The sequence below is a fragment of the Hyperoodon ampullatus genome (genome assembly GCF_949752795.1).
Source record: "Hyperoodon ampullatus genome assembly, chromosome: 13".
In the NCBI taxonomy this organism is placed as follows: Eukaryota; Metazoa; Chordata; class Mammalia; order Artiodactyla; family Ziphiidae; genus Hyperoodon; species Hyperoodon ampullatus.
The window spans coordinates 73,083,764-73,103,782 of record NC_136926.1 but is presented as its reverse complement, the minus strand read 5'-3'; the positions used below and the strand labels follow the sequence as shown (position 1 = coordinate 73,103,782).

Below are 20,019 nucleotides of genomic sequence, written 5' to 3'. Positions count from 1 at the left end.
CTTTACAGCTGATTTTTAAAAAGCTAATAGAAAAGTAGAAACTGACAATTATTTTTACACGTTTTCCCCCACCCCCAATGAAGCCCTGTTAGGATGTAGCAATCACATGAAGACGAGGCTTGTCACTTCCTCTATAAATTCTTTGGTTCTGTGGCTTGGGAGAGGATGTGTCACCAAGACCCCTACCCCTGACCCTCACTCCCCTTCCCTCCCCTGATGATGAGACTCTGAACATAGAAGGAACCAAGACTAAGGATTAAGCATAACATTCAAGTGACAATATTATTCCCCACACTCTGCCGAGCAGAGAGGAGAACTGTTCAGTATCCCAACATCTTAAACTTGGATTCCATGGAACCTTTTGAGAGATTCCATGTTGGGTAGAAAGCCATAAAACAAAATGATAGGGAAACAATAAAATCAAACAAACGACCCTTTCCTTTCGTTGCTCAGAAACAAAATTGATTACCTTTACACAGATCAATGGCGCTATTAGTATTTAAGCCAGGCAAGAGGAGATAATGAACTGAAACAAAGGTGTGAGAAATCCTCATCTTTGGTATTGTAGCTGTTGAGGTTTCTGTTGCTCTGTTCCGTGTTCTTTTGAAAAACTGCATAGGCACAAATTAAAGACAATCTTCAACTTTAAGATTACCACATGAGTTGTCAAATGAAGCAGCAGCCACGGAGGCTTTTCCTTATTTCTCTTCCTGTCTCAACCCTTTCTTTAAAATCTGCTTCCAAAAAATGTCCCAAGAGGTCTGTTTGAACACAGTGTGTCTCGCTGTTTTTCTGTTTCTGTTTGTTTTTTTTTTTTCTTTTCTGGCGAGCTTCCTTCTCGTTGGTGGTGATTTTCGGTGATTTACGTTTTTATTTATTTATTCATTTTAATGGGACAGTTTTGTTTGTTGCAGAAGTAGGTGCAGAAAAAGTTTCTTTGGTTTCGATTAAGTAATTCATAAAAAAGTCAGTCTCAAGTGTCTGTAAAGAATCATTGCAGTGTTTGGCTTGCTTTGAACACCCCCGTGGTGCCCACCTGGGGCCATTCACTGGTAAATATGCACATGGTGACCTTTGCAATCTCCCAGGGTTCTGTGGGTGCTCTTCCATTTGCCGTGGGAAGGTGACAGCCAGGAACCAGAAAGCCACTCGTTGGGTGGCTTGGCTAACACCCTTGGCGTAGCCGGTCCACTCAGCCCAATGATGAACCAAATGCAAGAGCTGAATGCCATTCGGAGTTGCAGAGGTTTTCTGACTTCTAAGAAGTAATCACAGTATTTTTCAGGCTAGAAAATGGCAAGTAATAAATGTCTTTGGTTTGCAGTATTCTGCTTCTTTGGTGTGCTGTGTTTTCTCCAGATTTATTCAGCTGTTTTGCTAGATGATTCAACAATGGAAGAGATTCAGGACTAGATGACGGTTATGAGTAACATGTATGGTGGTTTGAATTATTTATTTTTCCCTTGCTATGAAACACTGAAAACATCCCTACCGATGGGATGGACAAGGGAACAACCCAAATCTGAAAGAGTGAGAATGTATTATGTGGTGGTCATAATGCACAACAGGAGGAACCAGGTGACAGATAACCAAGAAGGATACATTTATGATCTAAAAAAATCTAGATCTTTAAAAATGCTGCATTTGCTCCGTGTACTGTAACAGTTAAATTGGCCTCCTGAGTGTGCATCTGCATTATGTACAAACAGAATTTGTAGCAAACTGCAAAATGTGCTTGAAGCCATATTCCCAATGATTCCCTCATGACTTCCTAACTGGTGTCTTGAAAATCGAGATGCGGTGAATCCAGAACCTTCCTTACTTCTCTGTTTATCTTCGTTGTGCTTGATACTTTGAGCTCAAGTGAACTGATCTGGTTTTTTTTTTTTTTTTTGATGGATCCAAGACCACGTGAGATTTCCAGGAGGTAAGGAAAAGAAAACTGTAAACTGGATCAACTTAAAGCTTTCTAAACCATTCCATGAAAAAGATGCCTGAGTTGGAAAAACAGGTCCTCGGATTCTTTTTTAACTTCCGTATTTAAAACTTGTGCTCAGTAATTGTCATTCTGATGTTTTTTTATGTTATGGCTGTGAACGTTGGTGAACTATGGTATGATGAGGCTAAGCACTTGGAAAGCAAATGAGGTCATTCTTGTTGCTAGATTCTTCTCGTATTGTAGCATCTTGGGAACCCAAACTCAGAGTCCTTACACAGGCCAAAGTCCCGCTATTACTCATGGGAACTTTGACCGCAAGAGGTTGGCAGGACTCAAAGTGGGACCGTTGACATTCTAAGCAATCCTGAGCTTGATTGACACCACACTGAAACTGACTTGCTGCAGAAAGGCCCCATTTGGGTTTCTGAGGTGCTTAGCACACTCGCTCAGAACACAATGTCCGGTTCAAAGAGATTAGTTTTCAGCTTGCACTTGGACTCCATAGCCACTAAAAACCAATGAACAAAAAGAACACCTGGCCTATGATTACAGCTAGAATAGAATTTTCTTTTCAAGAGAATTGTGCTTTCAAATCACCAGTGAAGGGCCCCAGCTAAGAATCCAGCGTCTTTTTCCTTTGCATTTTCTTTTGGTATCTGTTGTCCTCATCTGGAGGTGACTTGTGCCCAACTGAGAGTCCTTCCATCACGCTTTGGTACAGGTGCCGGAGGTGGACGAGGAGCCCCCTGTGCTCAGATCGTCCTGCCACTTCTCCAGGCTGCGGCGCCGGGCATTCATGAAGAAGTTGCTGACGGTCGTAAGCTCCAGGCCCAGCTGCTGGGAAATGGTGATCTGCATCTCCTTGGATGGGCGTTTGTTCTCCTTGAAGATGGCGAAGAGTGTTCGGCGTTGGAGGTCGGTGAACACCAGGCGGGATTTCTTCTGGGAATTGTTCCTGTCTTTGTTTGGTTCTTGCTCTTTGCGTTTGCATGCTTGAAGGGGAAGAGAAGAAGGAGAGAGTCAGTGCGAGCGTGAGAACCGAGAACGGGATCCATTGAGAACACTGACAAAATCAATGGGGATGTAAAGTCAAAGGGGATGTAAACTGTTAAACTTTATCGTGCAAATTGGCCAGCTGTCAATAACCAGCCTTCCCAGTTCATCTACGGGTGATGGAAAGCATCGGTTAGTGGGGGAAGGGAGAAAGGAGAAAAGAGCAGCGCTGCCTACACAGTCTGGTTTTGAACCAAATGCTTTCTCTTTCACTCCCTACCGCCCACTGCCACCCCCTTAAAACTCTTTACCTGTGAAATCAGGTGCTCTGAAGGGATCGGTGACTTCCCCAGGGGGAAGCCTGGGTACTAAGTTCCTCTTTCATGGTCACCCTCTGGAATTGTTTACAGATGAGCCACAGTGACTTTCTGGAGTCAAAACTTAAAAGTGTGTAATTTCTCAGAATCAAAGCTTCCACCCTCGTGACTCAAAGAATTGTTAACAGAATGAAATTAGAAGTGACAGAATGATGGTATCATCCCGACCCCAAATCCCCTTCTTCTAGACTTTTGAAAAAAAATAAAATCAAATCAAACAGGGAGGGAAAGACTGTGAAAAAATTTGTTTAACCAGTTTTAATTTGGCTGGTCTGTACAAGAAGCCAGTACAAGAAGACCAAGGCTGAGGTTGGCAAAAGAACCCAAATTTACAGTGGATTATTTTAGGGCCCTAGATGTGTCAATTAGTAGATGCAGAGTCTCTGATTCAGTAGATGGGTATCCACATCTGGGGTGCCATATGCAGCCAGGACATTAATTTATGTGTCACTACCTCTGCCTTACCCTACAAGTTTCTAGAAGGCAGGGATCAGGTCTGTGTGATATTTCCGACTGGCTCTTTTTGGAGCCACGGACATAAATGAATGCTTGGGATGCTGATGACAAGTGGTGTCTTGACTCTTTCAGGAATTTGCACACTTCACAGACAGATTGGGTCTCAGAAAAGTAACTTTTAAGGGCTAAATAATATTGTGCATACAAATCACAAATTTAAACACGGGAATATGTGTTAAAATCACTGGACAGAAACCACAGCTCATCCAGGGGTTTTGTGCCTCCTCAACAGAGCTAATCCAGGAAAGGCGAGGAGGGAGCAGAGAGCCGGCTTTGAGCATCCTTCCCTGGATCAAATCCTACTGGATATTCTGGCTCCAGGTTGAGAATTTCTTTGTACTCAACTGACATTCCCCTAAGGCTAGCAGTCTTCTGGAGTGCTGTCTGGAAGCCTTTTCATACTTCTCAAAGCCCTGATTTGTGAGTTTTGCTTCTGAGCTTTAGGGTCAGGACATTTTCTACTCTTTGCATTCTGCAGGGAGCATTCAGTATAGTGGGGCCACTGGCTGCAGTTTGAGTATCAGGGGAACATCCTTCAAACTGATGGGTCTTTGGATTTAACTTAAGGACCAACACTCATAGAAAAGATATTCTGGAAGCTGAACTTCCCCCTACCCAACTGGCCATCCTCCCCGGTGGATGCTATCCGCCATGAAGGATCACTCCTGAAATAAGTGAAGAGCCATGATAAAAAGGGCAGGAACAGGAGAACCTTCGAAAAGGAACACTGTTGGGCTACGTCAGCTTTGCGGAACCCTCTCTTCCTAACTTTTCCTTCTCTCGTTTATCAAAGTAAACATATTACCTTTGAAAATTAAACACAACACACACATACACACCTATAAAAACAGTATGTTTCCACCCCAAACCCCATTCTCTTGGGAGGTTTGGACGTTTTCAGATAAGGGGCGCTTCCCCCGAAATGGGAACTCAGAGAGAAAGGGCTGAAACGGCTTACAGTCACCCGTCTCCCACAGGAATTTCCCGGTAATGATTTCTTCTTTGATTATCCCTGGGAGGATCTTACACTTTTGTTGGATTTTTGGATATTTACCATAACCTCCTCTGTAGACTTCCTCTCTCCAGTGCAATCCTCTACAACAGTGCTTCTAAAGTTCAAGGTACACAGGGATCATCTGGAAAGCTTGCTCAAATGCAGGTTCTGAGGCAGTCAAGCCAGGCGGGGCCTGAGAACCTGCATTTCTAATGAGCTCCCAGGTGATGCTGCTGCTGCTCGTCCATATGCCTCGGTTTGACTAGCGAGCATCTACCTGATTTCTAAAATCTCAGAGGAGAACCCTGATGGAATGGAATGTTCTGGAACCAGACGCCTGGATTCTCTCACCTGCACTCCTTCACCTACAAGACTTGGGACCTCGGTAAATGACTTAACCTTTCAGTGCCCGTCTTCTTCACCTGCATAATGGAAATAAGGTGCTCACCTCTGTAGAGGCGTACGTGAGGCAAAGTGTGTGAATGCTCCCTCCCCACCTTCCCTCTGGCTGCATCACCCCAGTAACCCTGAGGAAGATAAGCAGAGAATTATTCTCATTTTAAAATGAAATAAATGGAGACCTGAGGGTGTAAGCGATTGACCTGAGGCCACATTCCAAGTTGGCTGCAGACCCAGGGCAAGAATCCAGCCCTTGGGTCTGTCCATCTTTCTCCCCTACAGAAATGGCACCCCACGCCATTGGCACCCTAGAGGGACTCTATCTGCACGGCAGCCTTGGAGGTTCTACCCCCCAGAGATTCTGACTTTTACCTGGAGGGGCAGTGTTCTGGAATCTGGAGAGATATTGAATATAGTTCCCTGTGCTGTACAGTAGGTCCTTGTTCTTTATTTTATATACAGTAGTGTGCATATTAATTCCAAACTCCTAATTTATCTCTCCCTCCCCATCCCCTGCTATCCCCTTTGGTAACCATAAGTTTGTTTTCTACGTCTGTGATCTATTTTTTGTTTGTAAATAAGTTCATCTGTATCACTTTTTAGATTCCACATATAAGTGATATCATGTATTTGTCTTTCTCTGTCTGACTTACTTCACTTAATATGATAATCTCTAGGTCCATCCATGTTGCTGCAGATGGCATTATTTCATTCTTTTTATGGCTGAGTAGTATTCCATTGTGTGTGTGTGTGTGTGTGTGTGTACCACATCTTCTTTATCCATTAATCTGTCAATGGATATTTATGTTGCTTCCACGTCTTGGCTATGGTAAATAGTGCTGCTATGAACATTGGGGTGCATATATCTTTTCAAACTAAGAGTTTTCTCTGGATATATTCCCAGGAGTGGGGTTTCAGGGTCATATGGTAGCTCTATTTTTAGTTTTGTTTTTTTTAAAGTTTTTGGCATGGGGGATCCTAGGTTCCCGACCAGGGATCAAACCCACACCCCCCTGCATTGGAAGTGTGGAGTCTTAACCACTGGACTGCCAGGAAGTCCTATTTTTAGTTTTCTAAGGAACCTCCATACTGTTTGCCATAGAGGCTCCACCAATTTACATTCCCGGCAACAGTGTAGGAGGGTTCCCTTTTCTCCACACCTTCTCCAGCATTTATTATTTGTAGACTTTTTAATGATGGTCCTTCTGACTGGTGTGGTGGTGTATCTGCACTTTTAATAGGGAGTTTAGACAGTATTGATGCAGGTCCATGTTGGCCTGTCAGGTTATATCTGAAGATATATCTACATATGATTTAAGAAACAAATGTTAAAAGTTTAACGTTCAGCAACCTGCAGAGAGAGAACAGATCATCAGATCCTGTGTATGCTTTCCCGACAGCTCTCCAAAGCCAACAGACTCTACGCCAACAAATGCAAAGCTGCAGCCTGTGGTCTGCCAATGTACGGCAAGTCCAAAAGCCCAAAATAATGAGGCTGCAGGTACATAACCTGCCCCAAGTCCTCACAGCTGGCAGTTGCCACCTCACGATTCTTACAAAAGCAGTTGGTCAGGAGCTGAAGGAAAATACAAACAAGAGGGCAAACACCTGCTTTGAAAGTCTAAGAAAAAGTAGACAGATTGAATGATATCTGGAAGCTGGCAGGAAGGTGGGAACCTCAGAATTTCTCAGACAAGGTGTGAAGCCAGCTTTGCCCAGAGGCACAGTCAGAGTGTAAATGGTACTGGTGTTAGAACATTATACGCTACAAATGCCCATTTCAAAAGAGCTAGGGAGGGCTTCCCTGGTGGCGCAGTGGTTGAGAGTCCGCCTGCCGATGCAGCGGACACGGGTTCGTGCCCCGGTCCGGGAGGATCCTACATGCCGCGGAGCGGCTGGGCCCGTGAACCATGGCCGCTGAGCCTGCGCGTCTGGAGCCTGTGCTCCGCAACGGGAGAGGGGAGAGGCCACAACAGTGAGAGGCCCAAGTACCGCAAAAAAACAAACAAACAAACAAAAAAAACAGCTAGGGAAATGCCAAGTAGCTCCCTACGGCCCAGGAATGTTTGTTAGAAACCCAACAGACGGTGTTCATCAGTGGTGTGGATGGAGTGAGTTCCCGCCAATCACGATAAACTCCAGGAGGGTGAGAGGTCAGCCCAGACTCCTGCAGGCACTGGGATCTGCTTCTCCCCCTCCCTTCTAGGAAGGAAGCAGGGAGGGCGTACCATGGGGTGATGTGTATGTTGCCTGACGGGAAGATTCTCCATCTTCCTTCCTCTCCCGGGGAAGTGGTCCCTGTGTGGGTCCTGGAGGTTTGAGGGCTCATTTCTATTTCAAAGACAGTTTTTGCCCACAATGAGGCCACCTACTGGGGCTACAGTGCCTTTTCCCTCCTTTTGGGGGCAGGAACAATATCAGCTCATATGGAGAAGGCTGCCTGTCCCCCGTGGACCAGGACCTGAGACTGGCACGTATATACAGTTAGAGGTATCTGTGATTAGTAAAAGAGGTGACAGCTACTGCCTAAGTAGGGGCCTGGGTAGACACATTTTTCAAACCACTGGGTTCCCAGGGTGAAATAATAAGAAGGGAAGCCCTGGGCTTCCCTGGTGGCGCAGTGGTTGAGAGTCCGCCTGCCGATGCAGGGGACACGGGTTCGTGCCCCGGTCCGGGAAGATCCCACATGCCGCGAAGCGGCTGGGCCCGTGAGCCACGGAAAAAAAAAAAAAAAAAAAAAAAAAAAAGGGAAGCCCTGGTTCAAGGCACAAGCCCTCCCCGCCGAGATCGCGAGATGCGAATTCACCTTTTCCCAGGTGGCCACCCTCGGAGGGTCAGAGACGAAAGTGCATCTCCAAGCATGCGCCACTTCCCTGGAGCTGATCTTCCTAAACCAGGAGAGAAAGAAGAACTTCTCTCTACCACGGGCCCTTTCTCGCTGCTCCGCACACGGTCAGGCTGCTCCTGGGTATTCTCAGGAGCCCAGCTGTCCTCGGGCGTCCAGGGGAACTGGCCACAGCGCTGTCCAGCGCCCGCACATGGGCAGCACGAAGGCGCGCCCCGTCAGGCACGTGGCAAGGTTGTAAAGCCAGAAGACATTCCCATCAGGAGGGGGCTCACAGGCAGGTGAGGCAGGGTGAGGGGCGGTGAGAGACTCAAGAAATAATATTAAGGAGGCCACGGAAAGCAGTGCGTCACCCCGGGGAGGGCCCTGGCGCAGACCCCAGAGGGCAGTGACTGTGTCGTTTCTCTGATGGAAAAGCCTCATTTTCACCCACCCCTAATTTTCCTTCTTGGGACAAAGGTCTTTGTTATTTGCCTGCTAGGGGTGGAGAGCTGTGGGAAGCCAGGGCCGGAGCCGCGGGGAGGGGAAGGGAGGCAGGCGGGGAGGGAGGAGCAAAGCTGGGGAGGGCCGCCACCTCTGCGCCGCCCGCCTGGTTTTCGCCCTGGTCTCCTCTGGGAGGGCCCGTGCCTAGACGCGGGCGGGCGGAGCGACCTCGGCTGTGGGTGTCTGCAGGGTAAGGGGGGTGGTAAGGAGCTAGTTCTACGAGGCAGATCCAGGCCGGGGGTCATCGGAACCACGCTTCGCTTTAACGCCTGGTCCCACAGCCGCAGGGGCTTCAGCTCTTCAAGGCCCCTGCGCGTCTCCCTCCGCCCATAACTCCATCCTCACGCCTGAGTCACAGAACGTCGGCGCTCCTGTCGGGTCTGGGGCTGTCGGTTTCATGTGGGGTGCTAGAGGTCAGTGAGGTGAGCCTGAGAGGCACGCAAGGTCTGGACCCCCATGAGCACTTTCTCTATTTATTTTATTATTACTTTTCTGTGGTACGCGGGCCTCTCACTGTTGCGGCCTCTCCCGTTGCGGAGCACAGGCTCCGGACGCGCAGGCTCAGCAGCCATGGCTCACGGGCCCAGCCGCTCCGCGGCACGTGGGATCCTCCCGAACCGGGGCACGAACCCGTGTCCCCTGCAATGGCAGGCGGACTGGCAACCACTGCGCCACCAGGGAAGCCCTCTCTATTTTTTTATTTTTGGCCGTACCCCGTGGCATGCGGCATCTTAGTTCCCCGACCAGGGATCGAACCCGTGCCCCCTGCATTGGCGCGTCTTAACCACTGGACCGCCGGGGAAGTCCCAGCACTTTCCACAGGCTCTTTGACGGGAACGTGGGGCAGAGGTGTGGATCCCCATTTTGCAGTTGGTGAAGGTTCAGTGACTTGTATAGGGTGACACGACTAGCGTCGGGGCTGAGACGTTGGCCTGGAAACCCCTTCCCAGCCTCCCTCGGTCCTGAGGGGCCGGGGAAGTAAGAGGCACCCAACACCGGCCCGACTCCTCGGTTCTCCCTGCTCTGGAGCTGAAACTACCCACGCTACTGGGATTTTGCCCCAAGAACTCAGGTCCCTGTTGAACAACTTCTGCTGTATTGGGCTGAAACGCTCCCATTTGTTTTTGGAGAATCCGGCCCCATCTCATGATTTGCTACAGAGTTACGAGTACTGGAAGGGTCCCTCGGGCTCCTTCAACAAGCTGACAGGAAAGGAAAATGTCTCATGGAAATGAATTACAGACTTGAAAACAAAAGCCTTTGTAGTTTTATTTTTCTTGAGGCAACTGACGGGGGGGAGAAAACTAAAATGGACGAGGGCAGGGCAGTTTCCATCCAACCTAAGTTCAAATTCAGCTCTGCCATTCACTAGCCGTGTGACCTGGGTATGATCACTGGGCCTCCCTCTCCCTTGTGGTGACTGGACCAGAAATGATTTCCGGGTCTATTCCATAATTCGGATGGATTTGCCCTCCATGGTGCTCTCCCTCTGCCTGGTACCATACAAATGCTGTCTTCCTCAGTGACATCTCCCGGAGGGATCAGAAGAATTAAGGACATCGTTGGCTGTTAACCTGCGAGCTGTTATACACAATCCACTCTGACTCTCAAGTCCCATGTTGGGCAGGTGCCTCTTTGGGGGATACTTACCCCACCTGCCTTAGTGGGAAATGGAATCGGGGCTTTTCTTTCCTTCTGGGCTTGAAGCTTCTGGGCCTTTAACCTCCAGGACCGCCTCGCAGGGGTCATGAATGATCTGCTGGTGAAGGTGCTCTGAGTAGGTGCCGAGCGTGAGTTAGCGGCAGGGCCGTCGTGGTACAAGGTGGTGTCGAGGTCTGGAATCGTCGGCCCCCTTTGGCTTGTCCTCTCATCTCTGATCTTGCCGATTTGTTTGCTCTTCTCTGGCTGTCTCTTTCTCAAGAGCTTTCTGGCCCGTCCCAGTCCTCCAGGAATCCAGCAGCCCTTCCCTCTTCTGCCCCCGTGCTCCACGCTTCTCCTTCCTCACAGCCCAGCATCACCTCCCGTGTCGACCAGTTAGCCCTGGTGTCCTGCGGAAATGGACCTTTCCTTCCAACCCTCCTCCCTGGAAACCACAAACACACAGGCCGAAGAGAGGTCCTTGCAGAGGCCCGTGGGGAGGTGAGGGGCCGAGCCCCCGCAGAGGAGGGGAACTCTGGCTCCACGAACATGATACCATGTCCAGAGATGCTCGAGGATGGGCAACAGAAAGCCACCCTCCAAGAGGTATCTGGAAGAAGCACCAAAGTCTCAGGGGTAGGCCTAGAAGAATCTTTCTCAGTGTGGTTTCTGCCCTCAGGCTGGCTGCCCCGCCCCCAGGCTCCCCTCCTGTGCTGGCTGATGCTGAAAGCCTCCTGCTTCAGCTTAAACCAGTCAGTGGAAGGCTTAACCCCTGCCAGACTGACTGCACCCCTTCCCCTTTGGCCGTTTAAATCCCCCTCCGCAGTCATTCTGTACAGCGTCCTCAGTACAAATGAGAAAGGGCTCTGAGCACAGGCTTGGAGATGGGGCAGCTGAGGCTTCCAGGAAGCAGGTGCTCCCAAGGAAGCAAGGCAGCCCCACAGTGGGAAGTGAGGCTGACTAATTGCAAAATTGGCCCCAATTCTTCTCGTCCCACCATCCCTATCTCCTGCAATGTCACTCTGCAGCTCCCCTCCAGCACGGGATGGAGTTTGTCTGTCTTTCCTGGATCTGGGCTGGTCTGGCGATTTGCTTTGGCCAACTGGATGTGGCAGAAGGGATAGCCCAGGCCTCGAGAAGCCGAGTGCTTTGTTCACGCTCTTGGAGCTCTGGCCGCCACATGACAAGCCCAGGCCAGCCTGGGTCAGCCCACCCCAGCTGCCCCAGCAGCTGACTGCAGCGAGCCCAGCTGAGACCCCTCAAGCATGGCCTGGACCAGCAGAACTGCCCAGCTGACCCATAGACTCCTGAGCAAAAATAAACGTTCATGGCTTTATGCCACCGGTTTTGTGGTTCTGTGTTACGTGGCATTCCTGTGGTGATATACAGCCGACAAAGAAGCAAAGAACGGCTGTTGCCTTTCTGCCCAGGCAGGGAGTCAAATGTAGGGTAAGAAGTCTCAGCTTGAAGTCATGACCTGGTTTCAAATTCCACGTTAACCACTTATCAGCTGCATGACCTTGAGCCTCAGTTTCCTCATCTGTAAAGTGGGGATACTAATGCAAACCCCTCTGGACATCAAGGGGCTAGCTGTAATGTTGGTGTGCACAGTAGGTGCTCAGTAAATGTAAATCTCCTTCCTTCCATCATAGAGAAAGAAGAAAGAGGAAGGGGGGTGAGAAAGTGAGGTTAAGAATTCATCGTCTGAAATGATTTGCCAAGACCTACTCAACGGTAGATGAACTGTTCAGAGGGCTTATAGCAAACAAAAGGTTAAAGATTTTTGTTTTCCTTGTGAAGCTGTCTCAGAGCCAATTCCCAGCCTTGTAGAAAAGGTAAGACTGTGATGTGTTTTTACATACGTGTCAGAGATCCTAATAGGTTTTGGACCCCTGGCGTTTCCTAACATAACTAATTTATGTCCAAATACATTCTACATATGATGGGTATTGTTGGCCCCTAATAAATAATGCAGACATGCTCTACTGCCCTTGCGTTCAGTGAATACTTTCCCTGAATTGTTCAGTGTGATCTCGCCAGGGCACCGGGTGAGGTGGTGAAGGAAGTCATCGGGGTGTGCATTGTTCAGCGTGGTCACTTAACCTCCGAGTATATGGGTTTGAAAACGATGCCGAAGGAGAATCGTTTCCAGCTTTCAGCTGGAAAGCCTGAAGCTGCCGTCTTCCAAGGGCTGGGCAGAGCGGGAGAGTAACCCTCTCCAGCCACAAGGGCACACCCACAGGGGCTGGAGTCGGGTTGGAAAGATCAACTGAGGCAACCAACTGGGTTATGCTGGAAAAGTCAATGACAAAAGTAAGGTCGTATTTGTACCTCCAGCCTTGTTCGGAGCATTCTGTGGGGTTTTGAGGTAAGAAGAGGGGAATCAACTCCTTTCACTTCCCTTTGTTACTGTCAGGATGGGAGGAGTGATGGCGGCCAGGAAGGCTCCCTTCCTCTGGAACTAATTTGCATATTCAAGAGCTTTTAAAATAATAACAGCATCCCTTGCATTCAAATAGGGAAGCAAGAATAGAAGAGTTACATACTCTGATAGTACATACTTAATGTTCAGGAAGCCATGAGTGCTGAACAATGCCATCGATGCAGGCTTCTCGGGCCAGCAGAGAGGTGCTGGCACACTGCTATAGGGACCTGGAGAGGAGGAGTGTGACACACAGGACTTGGGGCTCAGGCTCTGAGCACTGGCCACTGAGGCCAGAAGGTGGCGCACCAATCACTCACCGGGGAGGCGGGAGGGCTTGATGAAGGGGGAGGGGCTGCAAAGGACACCATCTTTTCATCATCATTTGATTATCTTGTGCTCTTTAAAATTTGGAAACTATAAGTAGTTTGCAGTTAGATGCTTTACAGTTTTCCCTGCTTCTCTTTGATTCCTGACCTTATTATTGAACGCCACCTTGGTCCAGATGGTCACAGAGCCGGTAGGGTGAACTTGGCCCCTGAGAGCTAAACTCCAACTTCCCTCTTGTTTCTCCAAACATCCATGGCCTGAGTCAAATGGGAAACTTAATGGCTTTGTCTCCAGATTGGAGCTGGCTTTTCTCACAGACCAGATGCCCATCCGCTCAGGCAGCAGAGCCAGTGACATCCAGACCAGCGTCCATTTGGGTGGCCAAGAACAGAGACAGGGAAGTTGCACTGCGCAAATGGATTTGGAGTCATTCCTGGTCCCTGGGGTTTTATCCCTCCTTTCAGTCCCTTCTAACTCCCTTCCGTGGTGAGAAAAACCTCTAAACCATTTAGCAAATTGTCCTGGACAGCCAAGGCACTCTGGGCTGAACAACCCATGTGCCAGTGAGGTAGCTGCTGCCTGGCTTATTAGAGCAAATATTATGGGCGGGAGATGCCAGAGCAGGAGGGAAAGAGGAGAGAGGGCAAAGAGAGAGGAGGGAGAAAAAAACAAGAGAGCAGGGGACCACGCATGCGTGAGCACACACCCCTTATTCTGGAGGCTCTGGAAGGGGTCGCATCCAAAGTGCAGAAAAGTCAGGAACCCCAGGAAGCCTGGCATTGCCCGGAACGCTTGAGCCCCACCTTAAGCTTCACTTCTGACCTGGGGCACGTCTCTGCCCATCTGGGTATCCCTGTGGTACCCTCTTCCTCCCATTTGGAAATCATGGGTGATAAGTGCTAACTCTCTGCGCTCCCTCAAAACCCCGCCACCGGTGACTTCACTTGGGTTGGGTTATAGACACGTTGGTTGTGACAAACCAGCAACTGCCAGGTCTATTTATTGTCACAAGAGAGACAGCCATCTGGTCACCATTCGCAGTTCCCTTGCCTCAAAGACATCCTCTGAAGAAAACAAGTTTAATTTCCTATCCCTATTTTCCCTTCAATACAAAGCCACTGAAGGGGACTCAGCAAATGGGGTCCTTTGATGCCTGAAACTTGCTTATATACAGGCCCAGTGTGGCCACAGAGGGCGGATCTCCAGGGGAGGGTCACCAGTCCTCTACACCCGAGTTGCCCACTCCTCCTACTGTCCCTCCCAGCAGGTTCTGCCTGTAGCTGGGGCTTGCTCACCCAGCGTGGATGTGCCTTCTCCTCCTCGGCTTCCCTTTCAGCAGAAACTCTGGGAGTAAAAGGGGAGCCCCAAGGAACAGGTTTCTAACAGCAGATGTTCCAGGCCAGCTGGTAAAACCACCAAGTCCTAGAAGGGCAGGATGTTAGAGACCATTTGGTCCTATCCTTTATTTTAGATATAAGGAGTCTGGGGCTCTTAGAGGCGTCATGATTTGCCCAACGCTGACCACAGGGAGTCAGTGACCGAGCCCTGAGAACCCAGATTCCCTTATTACTAGTTCAGTGGTGTTTTTATTTCCCCCTTGGCTATTAGAATAAATCTTTAGGGGGCACTCAGCCTTTGAAATCACGATTCCTGGTCATCTATTCTGCCTACGAAGAAGCCTAGCAAAGACAGACCTTTAGATCTGCTGCATATCTGTACTTGGCAAGCTATCCAGGAGGTTGTGAGTTGCTAAAACAAATATTCAATTCTGGATAGAACATCTCACTAAAAGTGGTTAGGAGAACCCAGTATAGCCTCTCCTAACTTCCCACTAAAATGATCTCGAAGACCTAGAATGAAAGGTAAAACTCACCAAACTGAACACTAGGACTGCCGTCCACCTGCACAGGGGCGTTTCTGAGGAATTCTCATCTAAACACAAGGCCAGTGGAATTGGATTGAAAAAATAACACCTGAGTCCTCCAGCTGTTCAGAAATTCAAATTAAGCAGCCATCACTCAACTTGATAGGTGATGCCTTTTGAAACAGCCAGAGTGCTATCCACTCCTTTCTACCTACTAACTGAGAACTGCAACTCTCAGTAGACAACTGGGCAAAAAAATTGAGGGTGGGGTGGGTAGAAGAGGGACTCCAGTGGTAGATCGAACCCTGGGAGGTATAGTTTCCAAAGAGTGCTCCAGGTGAGCGTAAGGACAAGAGGAAGATTTGGCGCTTGGTATCTTGGGGATTGATGCACTTACACCATTTGACCAGCTTGTCAGCAGCTGAGGAATGGACGCAGGAGATGAATCCATGTCAGTCCAGCAGGGCCAAATTACAAGAAAACTGGTTAGACTGTAGGAGCTGGGTTAGGTATATCAATTGGCAATTTAGTGTAGGTCTACAAGGGTGAGGGCACCAACATGCAGAAAGGAGGCTGTGAGGACAACACACACCCTTCCTATGAACTAGATCAGGCCTGACTGGGTTTTTCTCATTTGAGTATGAATACATAGGACAAAAGGAAAGAGATGGAAAATATTGGAAAACAGACCACCAACTGAAATCAGAGAAAATTCATCTGAAAATATCTTATAGAAACTTAAAGAACATTTTAGAGAATCATTCAGTATCTCAAGATAATGCAAAAAGAGATGGCTTCTATGAAACAGGAACAGAAAATGATTAAGAAGAAAACAAGACAGAACTCTATAAATAATAGTAGGTAATAAAGAAAACACAATTAAGATAAGAGATGGGAAAGACAAAAAAAATTCTGCAGGAAAATAAGAAATACATAGCATTGGAGGAAATTAAGAGCAAAATTGATACCATAGTTGTAATGTTAGAATTTATGCAGTTCAGGTGGTCTTTGCTGCAGGGAAGCACTCTTAGTTATATAATGACTCAAAAAGTGTATCTGTATACTCTTTATGAAAAGAAAACTGAAGACATGCTCCAGCTTCCTTGGAATATAGCAAAATTAAAAGCTCAAGAATGTGATACTGTCCTAAAAAAGGACTGGCCAACAGCTCTGTGTGGCTATGAATACTCTTGAACATATCCCAAACGTCCAAAGGGGTATCATTACATTAACAATCAGCACCTTTTTGGAAAGGCTACACCAATGAATCTTCAGGAAGGTAGAAGGGTTGGTGCCTCCTTTTGTAACAGGATTTCAATGATGTTTAAAAAGAAATAATTCCATTATTAATGATTTTCATCATTATGTAAACAGCATAGTTTAAAAAAAGGAAATTCTACTGGAAAATATCTCCCCCTTGCAGAATTTAATACCAGATTCACAAGTGCAGTTAAAGATGATTACATATATGTCAAATTATGAAAAACAAAACAACTAAAAAAAAAAACCTAGAAGGAACATTTCAATGTGTTAAGTTTCAGGTGAGGCCTGAAATTACCAGTATCATTCAGTATTATCCTGGAAAAGTAGCCAATGCAATAAAATAAGAAAAAAACAATAAGAAGTGGGAATTTTAAAAGGAATGAAACTAATTGATAAAATGACAAAATTCGACATAAACTGAGTGCTCATGATTTGATGGGCATTTTTGAAGTTGTACTAACTCATTTAATTTTTAAAATCAACGTATGAGGTGGTTTACAATGAATTATCCTGAGTCACAGAGGATTAAGCAAATTACTTAAGATTACATAGGAAGTAACAGAGTTGGGTTTCAAACTCGGGTAGTCAGATTCCAAACTCCTTGGACCTAACAGCTACCCTATCTTGCTTCTCTAGGCAGAAACAGAACCCTCATAAAAATAAGTTAATATGATTTTTTAACCGAGAAAACCCAAAAGCTTCAATACTCAAATTATTAGAACTAATAAGAAAGCTCAATAAGGTGGTCAGTTTTAAGATGAACATACAAACATCAATATTGATTAACATCCATAGAAAATCCAAGATGATACACAGATAAACTATTAGAATGAATATGAGAATTTAGCAAGGTTCCTAGACTCAAGATCCATAGACAAAAATCAACTATATTTCTATATAACACAACAAACAGAAAACGAAGACGCTACCATTTATGATAGGATTAAAACATCAAGTACATAGAAATAAATCTAACAATAGGTATGTAAAACGTTGACAAAGACAACTATAAACTTTGTTAGAGAAATTAAAAAGTACTAAATAAATGGATTGGAAGACTCAATATTGTAAAAAGTTTAATTCTCTCCACGTTGATCTATAGATCCAACCAAATCTTTAATAAAAATCTCAGCAGATTTCTCTCCTTCCCTTTCTTTCTTCTTTCCTTTCAGTTTTTGGGATTTGACAAGCTGATTCTAAAATCTATGCGAGGACTTCCCTGGTGGCACAGTGGTTAAGAATCTGCCTGCCAATGCAGGGGACACAGGTTCGAGCCCTGGTCCGGGAAGACTCCACATGCCACAGAGCAACTAAGCCCGTGCGCCACAACTACTGAGCCTGCGCTCTAGAGCCTGCAAGACACAGCTACTGAGCCCATATGCCACAACTACTGAAGCCTGTGGGCTAAGAGCCTGTGCTCCACAACAAGAGAAGCCACCGCAATGAGAAGCCAACACACCACAATGAAGAGTAGCCCCCGCTTGCCCCAACTAGAGAAAGCCCGCGCACAGCAACAGAGACCCAAAGCAGCCAAAAGTAAATTAAAAAAAAAATACAATCAATGTGAGGATGCAAAAAATCAAAGAAGAGTCAAGCTATTCTTTCTGGGGTTTTGTTTGTTTGTTTTGGCCACACCGCATGGCTTGTGGGATCCTAGTTCCCCAACCAGGGATGGAACCTGGGTTTCCTGCAGTGGAAGTGCAGAGTCCTGACCCCTGGACTGCCAGGGAATTCCCTAGTCAAGCTATTCTTGATGAAGAAGAGCAGATGGAAGGACTTGCTGTATTAACTATCAAGACCTCTAATAAGACTCTAATTGTGTAGTATTGGGACAAGGATATACAACTAGACCAGTGTAACAGAACAGAAAGCCTACAAACAGATCTATACACCTATGGATATGGGATTTAATGAGAAGATTCGCACGTCAGAACATGAGGGAAGGTATTCTTTCTAATAATGGAGCTAGGGTAATTAGATAGGCATTGGGGCAGGGCTTAATTCTTGGCCCCCTACTTCATGTCATACATAAAAAAGAAGTTCTGTATGGGTCACAGACCTTAGTGTAAATGGCAAAACAATTAAGCTTTTAGAAAATAATATAGAGTAATATGTTCATAATCTCAAGAAAGATTTTTTTAAACAAGACTAAAAAAAATACTAACTCAAAGGAAAAAGACTGAAATATTAGAGCACATTACAATTAAGAACTTCTGTATATCAAAGGACACAAATAAGAGAGTGGAGAGAGGGAGAGAGAGAGAAAGGAGAGCCATGGATATTTGCAGCACATATGTTTGATAAAGGGCCTAAACTCGGAATATATAAAATCTTTTGGAAATCAACAAGAAGTCAAGACATCCCAATAGGAAAACAGGCAAAGACTTGAACAGGCACTTTACAGGAGAAGAAATCCAAATTTCCAACAATTATATAAAAAGACCCTCAAAGTTACTAGTAATCCAGAAATTATAAACTTAAAACAACAACATTATACATCTACCTAAATGGCTTAAATGTAAAAATCTCTCAATACCAACTGCTGGCAAAGATATGGGAACTCTCCCAGGCTGCCAGTGGGAGTGCAAATTCGCATAACAGGTTAGAAAACGGTTTGGCAGTATCTGATATAGTTGAATATATGCATGCGCTATGACTCAGAAATTCTGCTCCTAGATAGACTGCCTCGCTGCAGATGCTATCATAGGCTGGCACTCTCCCTGGGCTTTTTGATAGCTGCCCTCCCAATGGATGTGAGGACAAATAAACATTTTAAGAAGAGAACTGGCCGGCAGAGGTCTGAAAGAGAACCAGACTTCCAGAATCTAGCCCGTACCTAGCCACACGTCTGCTAAAACCGAAGAAAATTTGTTTTCCTTATTCCTTCCCAAGTACAAGTTCTCAGGGCAGATTTCTCTGAGCACTATCCTGTCCTTACCTCACGGTCCAGAAGAGGCTAAAGTGATGCTCACCTCCCACCGGGAACTCGGCCCCCTCTGCTGCCCTGGACCCCCTCCAGAGGACCAGTCCTGAGTGCAGGCTCCCTTCTCTCCCTGCATCCAAAGGGCAGGGGCAAGGGTGCAGCTGTAACCAGACCCCATCAGAGCCGCTGAAGATGTGCCTGTGGATCAGAACTAATGGCATTAGGCGAACACTCAGGGAATAGAGCTGCAATTACTCCTTGGATGCCTTCTCCAAGATGACCACATGCAGAACACCAAGAGGGGAGAGAGTAATGAATCACCAAGTGAATTAACCGGTAGCCGCTCTAATTAGTTTTATTATTTTTCATGAAAACACTAATGAATATGAAATAATGTGGCCATGAAACCACTAAGACAATTAATGCTTCGGAGTAATTTGGGGTCAGAAAAAGATTCTAGAGACAGTTTAAATAGTCTCAACAATCGTGTGTTGAGAATTCAGAGGAAGCCCACAGCTTCAAACTCTTCTATTAGCAGATAAGTTGCTACTTCAGGAAAAGCAACAGTGAGGTGTCTGTGGGTTTTCTTTCCTCCCTCTCTCCCTCCCTCCCTTCCTTCCTTCCTTTCCATGTTAAGGCTCCTGGTTTTGGGAATAAAGATGATAGCATGAACCAAACAGGAGCCTGCAGGGAGTTAGATGAGAACCAAATGAATGCACAGTGAGTGCTGGCTCTGGGCAACAAGAGAAAGAGGCAAGGTCCAGCCATACTGAAACCAGAAAAGAGGGAACAGTAGTCAGCACGTTTTGCCTCATCGCTACCTGGACGTGGGAGAAAACAGCTTTCTGAAAGGACTCCCAAACCTGCGATCATGATGCAGATATAAGATAAGCTGACGGCTTCCCTGGTGGCACCGTGGTTGAGAGTCCGCCTGCCGATGCAGGGGACACGGGTTCATGCCCCGGTCTGGGAAGATCCCACATGCCGCGGAGTGGCTGGGCCCGTGAGCCATGGCCGCTGAGCCTGCGCGTCC

At 46.9% G+C, this 20,019-nt stretch overlaps 1 protein-coding gene across 1 annotated transcript in view; it reads right to left on the bottom strand.

Moving 5' to 3' along the window:
• Window positions 1–2,644: 2,644 nt before the first annotated feature.
• The window catches only part of ONECUT2 (one cut homeobox 2), a gene marked incomplete at both ends in the record, with an annotated part of 37,917 nt that continues 20,542 nt past the window's right edge, over window positions 2,645–20,019 (bottom strand). Inside the window, one exon of the mRNA XM_079717086.1 lies at window positions 2,645–2,931. Within this exon, the coding sequence (XP_079573212.1) occupies window positions 2,645–2,931 (287 nt within the window). The remainder of the gene's footprint in view (window positions 2,932–20,019) is intronic.